Source organism: Alosa sapidissima, chromosome 1 (genome assembly GCF_018492685.1).
Source record: "Alosa sapidissima isolate fAloSap1 chromosome 1, fAloSap1.pri, whole genome shotgun sequence".
Lineage (NCBI taxonomy): Eukaryota > Metazoa > Chordata > Actinopteri > Clupeiformes > Clupeidae > Alosa > Alosa sapidissima.
The window spans coordinates 11,443,727-11,455,383 of NC_055957.1; the positions used below are offsets into that span (position 1 = coordinate 11,443,727).

The 11,657-nt window shown below is 40.3% G+C and overlaps 1 protein-coding gene and 1 long non-coding RNA gene across 5 annotated transcripts; one reads left to right on the plus strand and one right to left on the minus strand.

Moving 5' to 3' along the window:
- Window positions 1-91: 91 nt before the first annotated feature.
- On the minus strand, window positions 92-10,442 carry LOC121678792 (ubiquitin-conjugating enzyme E2 U-like). 4 transcript variants are annotated; one of them, XM_042058239.1, is made up of 10 exons: window positions 10,216-10,440; window positions 9,946-10,054; window positions 4,254-4,346; window positions 4,059-4,153; window positions 3,679-3,811; window positions 3,543-3,582; window positions 3,354-3,445; window positions 2,843-2,939; window positions 1,770-1,888; window positions 92-1,465 (listed from the first exon to the last, which is right to left on the minus strand). In XM_042058239.1, exons 1-10 carry the CDS (start codon window positions 10,297-10,299, stop codon window positions 1,326-1,328), a joined length of 1,002 nt encoding a protein of 333 aa, XP_041914173.1. In that variant the 5' UTR covers window positions 10,300-10,440; the 3' UTR covers window positions 92-1,325. The 4 variants fall into 4 exon arrangements, with proteins under 4 accessions (XP_041914173.1, XP_041914171.1, XP_041914174.1 ...); XM_042058237.1 differs by having other exon boundaries at window positions 3,676-3,811; window positions 10,216-10,439; XM_042058240.1 differs by having other exon boundaries at window positions 3,676-3,811; window positions 9,941-10,054; window positions 10,216-10,358.
- Window positions 8,271-8,935, plus strand: LOC121679293. The gene is made up of 3 exons (XR_006021331.1): window positions 8,271-8,315; window positions 8,469-8,486; window positions 8,889-8,935. It is a non-coding gene; the product is annotated as an uncharacterized LOC121679293 (long non-coding RNA).
- Window positions 10,443-11,657: the final 1,215 nt, after the last annotated feature.

Below are 11,657 nucleotides of genomic sequence, written 5' to 3' on the forward strand. Positions count from 1 at the left end.
AAAATCTAGGAATGATGTTTCTTATCATGAAATTGCAAAGGATTTGAGGATTTCATCATCTACAGTGCATAATATCATTAGAATTCAGAGAAATATATAAAACAAAGGGACAGGGCTGAAATAAATATTGGATGGCTATGGTCTTTTGGACCTCAGATGACACTGGATAACCACACCTTTTTGTAAAGAAAATCATTGTATGGGCTCAGGAAAACTTCTGATAACCATTGTCTATGAGCACAGTTTAATCTTCCATTCACATGTAAACTCTACCATACAAAGAAGAAATTTTATTTGAGACCTGATACAGAAAATGATAAACGAGCATAAGCTTTTAAAATGGACTGAGGTAAAGTGGAAAAGGGTCCTGTGGTTAGACCAACTAAAATTTGCAATTCTTTCCAGAAATCATAGACTCATCTGGGCTAATGAAGAGAGGGACTATTCAACTATCCAACTTATCCAGCTTCTTATAGTGCTCAGTTCGAAACCCAGCATCCATGACTGTGTGGAGGTGCATTTGTGTCTATGGCATGGGTATTCTGAAGGATGTGCACAGGTTTTGAGCATCACATACTGTCATCAAGACCATGTCTTTTCAGGAAAAACCTTGAATATTTCAGGAAAACAATGGCGAAATTAATTCTGCACATATTTAAACATAAGTATTTCTTCATAAAGGAAGAGTCCAGGAGCTAAAATAGCCTGTCTGCAGTCCAGACCTATCAAATGTTGTGCATCATGGAATGACACACATGATTAAGAAGACCCCAGACTGCTGTGCAGCTGAAATCCTACATTACATACATGTTTCATTCTCAAAACTCTAGCAACTGGTCTCCCCAGTTCCTTAACATTTAGAGAATGTTGTTGAATAAAGAGATGAAGCAACACAGTGGTAAACATGCCCGTCACAACTTTTTTTAGACGTGTTGCTGGCATCAAATTTCTCTTTGAACTATTCTCAGTCAAATATAGGGGTTGACATGATTTGTAATTCCTAACATTCTTTTACAAAGCGTCCCAACTTTTTGGGAAGTCGCGTTGCACTTTTATGCTTTGAAGTTAAGTAGTAAGATAATAAATTGGAGAAAAATAAATTATACTGTAACTGTGTCATTTGATCAAAATGAAATACTTGATGAAATACTTGAATTACTCAACAAATGTTTTTAGTAGCCTTTAGCAAAGGTATGGAGAGACTTGCCTAATCCAGGTGACCTGTTACCACACACCTCCCATATGAAATGCATAGAGGCAAAGCCTGGTCTGTGGACATAACACTACTCTGCCTATGCCATTGGAGGTGTCAACATCACTGTAGGTCAGGGATCTTCATTCAGCTGCTCCAGAGACAGGGTGTGTGTCCACGCCACCAGCCTGTCCACTTCAGTCTCCCAGTACTCGTGCTGGCCTGGACCCTGCACTGTGGCTGGGGGTGCTGCTGGGCAATCCTGCTGGGGCTCTTCAGGTGTGGATGGACAGGTGCATGGGATAGACCATGGAGGAGGGAGTAGAGTAGGAGTCAAACAAATGTACAACATGGCCGTATATTTCTGGGTTGATCTCACTGTTGCATATAGCCCAACAGAAAATGATATGTAACATTTTGATTGATTGAACGTGTTCACAACAGAACAGACTGAACACAGCAATAAAATAGAAAAATGCGGAACATATGGAAAAGTAGAGTCAGAATCTAGTCATTGTGTACTTTCATGAGCTGTCACTTCTTGTAAATTGTCTGGTTTCTAACACAAGAACAGTACCCATCAAGCTGTGAAGCTGGTACAACTTCCTCATTTGCTGAATCTGTTTGAGTTTATCCTCTTTCTGTCTCATTTTCCTCTGATGCTTTTGTGGTGGGCCATACATTACGTTTTTGATTCTGTACAAAAAGACAAAACATTGATCTCAGACTGTGGTGGGCATGATTTTGGCTGTTTCTCAAAGTCAAGGTGGGATTCTTCAAGGCTGCAATTTAAAGGATGTTACATCAAGTCCTGTCGAAGTACTGTTCAAATGTCAAGCATCCAAAAGACCAAATTCTACTTGGCGTAAATTCTGAGGATGCTTGTGTTTATCCTCTACGTGCTAGGAACACCCACAATCATGTGCGCAAATTTATGGAGGATAAAATCTGTACTAAACAAGGCAGTTCACTATGTATTTAAATATAAACAAGTATGGGCTCAGGTCATTTTGACAACTGTGAACTCTTACACCGTAATCGTGTAAAGAAGGCATTTAGGGTATTTATACCTTTTCCAAAGAGGGTGATTGCGAGCTAAATAGTACAGTTTTCTCTTTACAATTTTGCTTAATGGTTGCTGCTCTGTGGTTTATTTTGGCAAATTAATTAAACATGTATAACTTAAATAATTTACGCGGGAGAATGACAGTGATCATTCATTGTTTTTCAAAAAGAAGAATGGGCAGGAAGCATGGTTTTCAATAACGCACACCTTCAGCTTCCTGCACACTTGCCAGTCTGTTCCATTGTGTATTTTGCTAATAAGAAGCTTGCCTTGTCTTTGAAGGATTTGACTCTGCAGGGCTCAGTTCTATCAAGCACGAATCTTTATGGATCCGCAATTTTGAGAAACAGCCTCTGCCAAATATGTAAATCAATGAATGTGCATATTTCAATTGATGTGTGTTTAGTATTTATGCGTATTTCACATTTTTCTCATTTGTGCATATGAGCTCATAAATATTTAACGCAAAGGAAATGCATTAAAAACACAACAATACATTTAACAATACAAGAATTTCATCATCACTATACATCTCAAAGCATTTAAAATTTTCAATTGTAGTGGTACATGGAAGATAAACTTACGTTTCAAGACAGGCTTCGGTATAGGGAATCAGTTTTTGGGTTGGTGATCCACAGTGGGACGGAAACACCTGTGCAAAGCTGACCAGTTTATCCAGTGCTATAATATTGAAATCAGAATTAGTTGATAATAAAGAAAATGTATTCATCATAAACCTGACTAAAGGGATTTACTTTTAGGATTTGCATACATGATTTCAGTTTGTCATCGTTTGACATAACCATATGGAATTTTACGTGCTTAGACAACCCAACATTGTCCCAGGACATCCATTGGTCGCACAGATATCCTAAATATTCATTCTTAACTGACAATAACTGCACAATAAATCACCTCTAACAACGTTATACAATAACTTCAGAACTGAGACAAACAAACATTTTTGGAGTATTCCAATACTGGACAGGAGAGCAGAAGAAACTATGTATATGACTAGATAATATCTCAGTTGTTGAGACTATTTTTGGCTGTTTTGCTTTCATTGTCCGTCTCACATAAAAATGGCTCCCATACATTCATTTGGGTCATTACGAGGTCCTTCTTTGCTGGTGGCTATTTTTGTCCATGCCTGCAGATACTCCTCAAAAGAGATCTTCAAGACAAACCTGATCACCACAGTTGTGAAGATAATAACATGACAAAATCAGAGAGAATTCTGAATACCCCTACCCTTGCATTGCCTTACCCACAAATGCCTCTCACCTGTCACTTCTCAAAGGATGGTTGGGGCTAGCATCAGTTGCTGGATATTTGAGGAAAGGCACAATGTTACTTTAAATTTTATCTACGTTCTAAAATCACCATCAGATCATCAGATTTCATCATTGTATCTTACCACCTTCTCTTTCTAATGCTTGACTGGCTTTCACACATTGCTCAACCACCTCCCTGTAGATGTGCGGCCTTTTCAAAAACATTTCCGCAGCTTCCAAATTTATGGGGTCCTCCAGAACAGGGTAAGAAAGTATGTGCTATGTTGGACACCAAAGGAAACACATCATCAGGACTCATGTATAAACTGCAATCATTTTCTGGACAGATGTAGGCCTACTGCACATGACGTGAGCACTGAGCAGTGTGGTCCAACATTCCGATGTTAATTCAAAAAGGAACCTGAGGTGTTGTCATACTATCTCCATCCCATAGTGCAATTGCAGGTTTAATCCTCATCCCCTAGTATTTATCACTTAGGTCAAATATGTTTGATTTTTAGGATACCTGAATGAACCTAAGGATGCTGAAAGCAGAGTTGGGGTCCCATGTATTTCCAGTGTGAAGAAAAGAGATGCATACCTCCCCTGTGTCTTTATCCACTACAATGATAGTGGAATGAGAGAAAACCAAACATTTTAGATCATACCCTGAGTGTACAGCCTGACAGTCTCATTTGAGCCCACTCCTTCATGTTCTTACCATTGGGATGAACAGGAACAGTGTTGAACACCGCACGTGGTGGAAACCTCCTGGGCTGATCATAGAAATATAACGACACACTCAACGCACCCCCTGGTGTAAAATAGACACAGACTATGAGTCAGTAGCCCTATTCCTTGTTAGCCCAGAAAATTAGTAGGCCTAGGCCTAGGTTAGACACATTAGGCTGGGATTAAATGGGATTGGCCTAGCTACACTGTATTCCCCAACAGTGTTCTAAACTCAATAAAATTGCAGAGCTGTACTCAAAGCTGCCATATTGTTCAGGCACCACAAAAGTTTTAAGTTCACTCAACTAGTTTCCCAGTTACTGATTATTTTGAGAGAACTATATGAGTAGAACTGACCCCCAAACTCATTTCAAGAGTGGAATGAAATTAGGCCTTACGCATTTTTTTTGTTTTAAATCTTAATGCTTTTAAATCTTAAATGTGTCTATGTATGTCATTATGTCATCTCCACCACACTTTGTCATTTCCATCACAACACATATTTTAAGTTAAACATGTAAAAATAATACAACATGCATTTCTGGAAAATTAATACATTTAATATTTTGGCTGATATGTGTAATATTTAATAAAATACATTTGGAACAGTAGATGTTATTTTTGCTTGAAAACACACGTTTTTGTTGTGTTTTGGAAACGTGTGATTGGGCAGTCGTGGCCTACTGGTTAGGGCTTCGGACTTGTAACCGGAGAGTTGCTGGTTCGAACCCCGACCAATAGGAATGGCTGAAGTGTCCTTGAGCAAGGCACCTAACCCCTCACTGCTCCGAGCGTGGCTGTAGCAGGCAGTTCACTGCATCGGGATTAGTGTGTGCTTCACCTCACTGTGTGTTCACTCTGCACCGAGTGTGTTTCACTAATTCACAGATTGGGATAAATGCAGAGACCAAATTTCCCTCACGGGATCAAAAGAGTATATACTATTCATAAGTATAACAATTTACCAATAGCCTACGAAACTCGAACCCAAACTGAAAGCATCAAGTGACTGACCGATAACTTTAAACAACCATACAATGAATTTGTTGTGTGCATGAATGGCATTGTTTGCGAAACAAAACAAAAACAAGCGACCAGGAGCTCCCCCACATCTAACTCGTAAATTCCCCTGAATAAACTACTCACCTAAGTCTTCTCGCTTAACCCCAAGAACCAAGATTTTTACTCACCATACCGATGGAAGTGACTATCGGGGCCAGGCCCCTCAAGCCAACAGACCACGGCTGTGTCCTCGGCCCAGGGTGAAGCACGTCAATCCCCAAAAAGCCAGACAAAAAGCGCAAACGGTCTGAAATCTAATGCAGGGTTAGTACTCTGCTTCAATGAAACAAACAAAAACAATGTTCCTGCACACAATGCCAAGACAGCACTTACCTACTTTATTAAGGTTGCTTACAAACAGCCTGGCAAAACCAAACTGGTTTCCCTCTCTCCGCGTATTTTACGGAACTATACAAAACTGAAGGATCATAAAAAAAATCGTACCATCCCAACAAGATCCACGTGAATCTCACGAAAAAGTTTTACCTACAGGCCTAGGGTGCACTCAAGCACAATCGGAGTAGCCAATCAAATGCGCCAATGCCCAATTAAAACAGGTTGCGTCTTCTAGACCGCCTACCCATTCACAAATTTAAGTGATACGTTCGCTTACCCAAAACCAGCACATTTACCTACTCCACTCAACAAAAAGGCCCCAAAGTTATCCCGGACGAGCCCCCATATGTTATAACCACCCGGCTCGTTCTGGGTGATTTAACATAGGGAGACCACACGTGGGTAAAGAGTTAACAAAAAGATGTATTTATTAAAGTAAATATGTGTGAAAACATGAAGTGCAGTCAGTATTAATGAGATGGTAAGAAAACAAAGGTGCGGTGTAAATCAGAGTAATGTGCTAAACCCAAACAAAAGACAAGGGTGACGCATGTAGCAATGGAGGGAGGGAACCCTGAACTTCAGCCAGGTAGCCTCTTTTATAGTGCAGTTGCCCCAATCAAGTGATCAGCAGCACCTGCGTCTTGACTCCGCCCTGCAAACCGGAGAAAGACAAACACAGGCAGGCAGGCAGGTAGGCAGTGACCGGCAGGGTCACAACACTCCCCCCCTTAAAGACAGAGGTCCCTCGAAGAGGATCTCTGTAATCAGAAGACACCCCAAATCAAAAATACATTCAATGAAGAAATTAAGACAATATCATGTACATGTAAAGCAGATGCACAGATATCAAAATCACAATAAAGATCAGTCATTTATCTTAGGTCCAGAAATGTGTGTGGTAGAACTAAGAGCATGAACGCCCCAGCTGCAGAATAACAGTCTCCCATGTCTGTATCTCACCGTCCAGCAATTCTTTGCCACTTAGAAAAGCATTTTAAGGACAAGAGAGACAGACAGAAGACACAGCCAAAGCTACAACTGATCAACCTGGATCATTTTGCCCCTGGGACCAAGCTAACACAGTGCCTACACCCCAGTTATGTCGAACATCCAGGTTGCAAGGCTGCCCAACCATCCAATGCACTAAGCACTGGTGAAGAACCTGTAGAGAACAAACAGTGAGGGATAGACAGATATCCAAAAACACACCCCCACCCCTGTCAACCAATGGAAAAGCACAAATCAGAGGCAAAGCCTCCTTCTGTTTGATGGTTTGAGATGGACTACAGTCCAAAACTTCTTCATCCCTGTGTGTATGCTCTAAAGATGGGCAGGCGAAAACATAGGGCCTCGCTAAAATGTTAACTAACTGACACTCAACCCGCAAGTCCACACCCCTTGCCTTTTCCTTGTCAAGAGACCTAGGAAGTGAGCGCTGAAGTTTTGGGGAAGCCTCACCCAAAACCTCATGGTCAGTTAACTGTGTGGGTGTGGAAATATCTGAAAACTGCACAGGACCAGTGAACAAACATCTCCCCTGCACACCACTCTCCTCAGAGCGGTGGCAGGAAGACTCCAAATCTGCCACATGTTTAAAGTTTCTAAGCTGAGGCTGGAACACATGGTCGTCAGAATCATTCACCTCCTCTTGAGTGCATGCTGCCACCATGCTAGGAGTGAATGAGTGAACCATCTCACCTGCTGAAGACAGTCCCCCAGACTTTACCTCCTCCTCTACTGTACTCTTTTCCTCAGAACACTGATGGACACAAGCTGTTAAATCAGTGTTGCAGAGCTGAGTGGACGGTTGCTGACCTAGAGAGGAAGCTAGATTCTTCTGGTCTGACACACTAGGCCTACAAATACGCTCAACAGACTCATCCAAAGAAAATATATCAACTAGGCCCATATCTTCTTCAAACCAAAGACTGGCCCATCTTACAAAATGGCACCATCTCTGAAAAATGCCTAACACCCAAATCCAGTTCACAGACCAACTGCATAGGTTTTACCACAGAGGACGATGTTGAAGCACGCCAAAAACCTGCAGAAGGCCCAGACGGGAGCGTCCCTTCTGACCTGACCAAAAACCGCTCAGGCTCATAAGCCCGTTTTCTCTCTATTATATACTATAATATTATATACTAATACTGGAAATGACAGTTAGACTTTTGGAATAAAATGTCAAAAATATATATTATTCATCATATATATATTATATTATATTATATATGAAATCTTTACAGCCACTATTAGGGCAAGTTTATAGAAAGAGTACATAAAACCATGCAAAAAGATTTTTACTGAAAGAGGTTACATTTTCTGAAAAATACCAGGTCATAGAGTACCATAGTTGAAGAATAACCCTGCAGCAATAGCATATGTCTTATATTAACGTCAATTCCAGTTTTGTTAACACGAATAGGAAGCCAAGTTGTAGCTCCAAACTTACTGACAATAGCCTAAGCATGATCAATGGCAATGTCTGACTCTGATAGGCCTGCCTGTACAGAGAGAGATGAAGAGACTGTCTGACTGACTTTTGTGCAAAAAAAGTGAAATAATACTGTTTATAATATTTTTCTCCTCAGGACCAGAAGGCTGTGTGACATGTTTTCAGTTCTGTGCAAGGAACCACCATCACACCATGGTAAGTGATAACTTACTTGTCCTCCATTTACTAGTGTCACAATGTAGCCAACGTGTAGCCTATATTATTATAAGTTATAGTGATATTTTGTAAGCATTTATTTAGCAATGAGAATAGCCTAGCCTAATGTTATCCCTTTGCATCTCTCCACAGGGATACACAAAGGCTAGGGTTGAGTGATGTTTTTGTATCAAAGAAGGGATGACACCTTAGACTTATTATATGTGGCATTTTCAAAATGTGTTGGCTATGCAGGTCATGTGACGCCTCTTCTGAGACACAGGCTCAGTTACTTTGCCATTATTAGTTAAATCACAGTCAGTTTTCAAGGGTCAGCCCATTACCATGCATACACCACTCATGCATTTGCTCATTCCAGTCTATTAATGCACTGAACATTCGTCTCTCACGATTTCATAGAAAGACAGAGGAGGAGGTTGCATATCAGGAGCGTGAAAGAGTTAATCTTGTATTTACATGTCACCTGTACTATAGTCTTATTTAATATATGCATAGGATTAATATTCTGCTGATTTGTCTTCCCATTACCCCACAATCCCTCTGTCTTTCTAGGAAGACGTCAATGTCAACAGCAGAAGGAAAATTACTCTGCAGGCCCTTCCCATATTCCTGTGGGAAGATGGATTTTTTAAGATTTTTTTTTTAATTAAATTGTGTGTCCTCTTTCACTCTTTCTTTTTTTTTTACTTTGTCTTCTCTATATATCTCTATTTCTATTCAGCCCCCTGATACTACCTTGCAGCCAAAAGACAACAACCACAACCATCTTCCTAGCCACCAGAATAGCAATTAAATCATACTACAGTAATTCACCAAGAATGACATATTTGGGAATTTTACCTGAACTTTTCATTCACTGGTATTTCATATTATATTGAATACACATGTAGTGTTTTTGATTGACTACTCTACTCATCAACTAATTACTGTCATGTTCTACAGGCAGAAGAAATTGACCTGCCAGACTTCTCGGATGCAGCTGTAGCTATTCTCACTGTCTCGGGTGATACAGACTCCCTTGTGAAGTTTGGTCCTGCTATCCATTCTATATATATTATTAGGAGTGATAACTTAAAAACATCAACTCCATTTCCAGTGTAAATTTTGTTAGTTTTAACAATGGTTTCAAAATGATCAGGTTCATTGAACTTATCAATGATTTAGGCTACTTAAAATGTTTGTTTGTCAAATTATTATGTTTCAGTTCATCAACTTCCTAAAATGAGTGTGAATAACTTCTAGTATAGAGTAGTAATTACTTAAAATGTTTGTTTGTTGAAATGATTTGTTTTAATGTTGTTCATTTTCTCAAAGATTTGGAGTCTTAAGAGCTTGTCTGACTAATGTAACAATAACTTAAAACATCTATTTACATTATCTATCTACATTATTCTTTTTAATTTTATCCTCGTCCTTAAAGATTTTGAGCATAAAAAAGTAGAAATTACTTAAAATATTTTTTTTAACATAGCTAAATATTTTGAGGTAATCAGTTTCATCAAATATTTTGAGTCCATTGAACCTGTTGGGGTTTACAGTGTACGACTAATTTCTGGAAACATTCAATTTCGCAAATTAACACATTTCGGTTAACATTCTGTTACATTGCCTTCCCACAAGGTGTCTTCTAGTCCTTTGATTTTTGCCACCCATTCAAGTAGGTCGCTTCTGACGGGAGTTGCTTCTATCCCCAGGTGATTTTTTAAAGAGGCACATTCCTGCAATGAGTATGAAAGACGGTTTAAGGCGGTAGCCTACAACTTGAAATATTTAATTTAGCTAGGTTGCTGTATGCCCAGAACTAACGTTAGGCCTACGCTACGGGCCTCTGTAACATGCCAAGCTCTCTTTGTCAGCTTCATTAGGCTAGGCTACTTACGGGTGTTCTGCATTTTATCGGTTTGACCTCGCTGCTCTCCTTTCCATCCACCAGACGAGTACCTTGCGGCGGCGCAGGTAACATTGAGAGGGCTTAATACTTACTTCACACAAGTATCTTGATGGCCTGTGTAATGCCAAGGTAAGCCTACCATAACATTTATCTGATCTTGATATTATGTTTATGCCCTGTTGTCAAGCAACAGTTCCTACGAATGTGACCATTGCGCGTGAACATTCCTTGTTTTGGGCTTCTTTGCAGCTTTCGCATAGGTCATAGGTTATAGCACAACAGCATTGGCGCACTGGGCATCATCCTTTGACGGAGTTACAGTAAGGCTGCAGGCAGCCGCAGTAGAAACAGAGCCTACCAGACTTGCCTTGAAAGACACAATGAAAATATTCTTGTATTCTGCATTTCAGGGAGGTATCACGAAGCCCCCCCCCCAAATAATAATAATAATAATAATAATAATAATAATAATAATAAATAATGTAATGTAATGTCTAGTCAGTACACCAATGTAGATTTTGGTAGTTTCCATGTAGCCTAGCCTTGGCAAATAGCCATCTAGTATAGTCCTAAATAAGTTGCACATGAATTGACACTAGTTAAACTCACTTCAACATGTTTTTTGCTATCATTTAACCCGCCATGGGCAATGCTAAAGGCACTGTTACAAACAGTGCAGCGTGCAAGACTAGGCCTGTTATTATTTTTTACTCTTATGATTATGAGACAAGGGTAGGCTACACTTTGAAATTGGTCTTACATTTTCCTTTTTTGGGGGCACTGACTCTGCCGTGACGCTCCTGTTCCTAGATACACTGAACTGATTAAGTTCGGGAGAAAAGAGATAAAAAGCCCGCCTATACACTGAAAACTGATTGGTTTATTTAGCGAAACAGGCCAATCAGGATGCTCTCTGTCTTGGATGCGCTCAGGCACACACGCACCACCCCTCTCTCCCTGTCGTGTGCGCGCTACACTCAGATGCACACGCGATTTCAAGTCTCGGTCTGGCGTGTGAGCTCTTGATAGATTCCGGGAGATTTTATCTAATTTGCCTGCGTCAGGGAGGCGCTATCAACAAAGATGGTTGATTACGAAGATACTTCATGAGAGGCCATTTCCTGTCCCTGGAGATTTATGCAAATAGGGTAGCAGTACACGCCCCCGCACATTTATGCAGTGATCGGGCTCTCTTTTTAACGTTGAGGTCTATGGTAGAATCTAAGAATTTCCCAGAATTTGTCAAAGCCTTATTTTTCTGAGCAATGGATGCACATTTCGGACACGGTATCATGATCTCCAAACCCTCCTCAGTATTTCAGTAGAATGTCGTGATAGTATGACCCTCCAGTCGGGAGAAAAACAACATTAGCCTAGTGACCGCTCACAATTTGTTTGATCTACTGCCCTCTGGGAAGAGGTACAGAAGC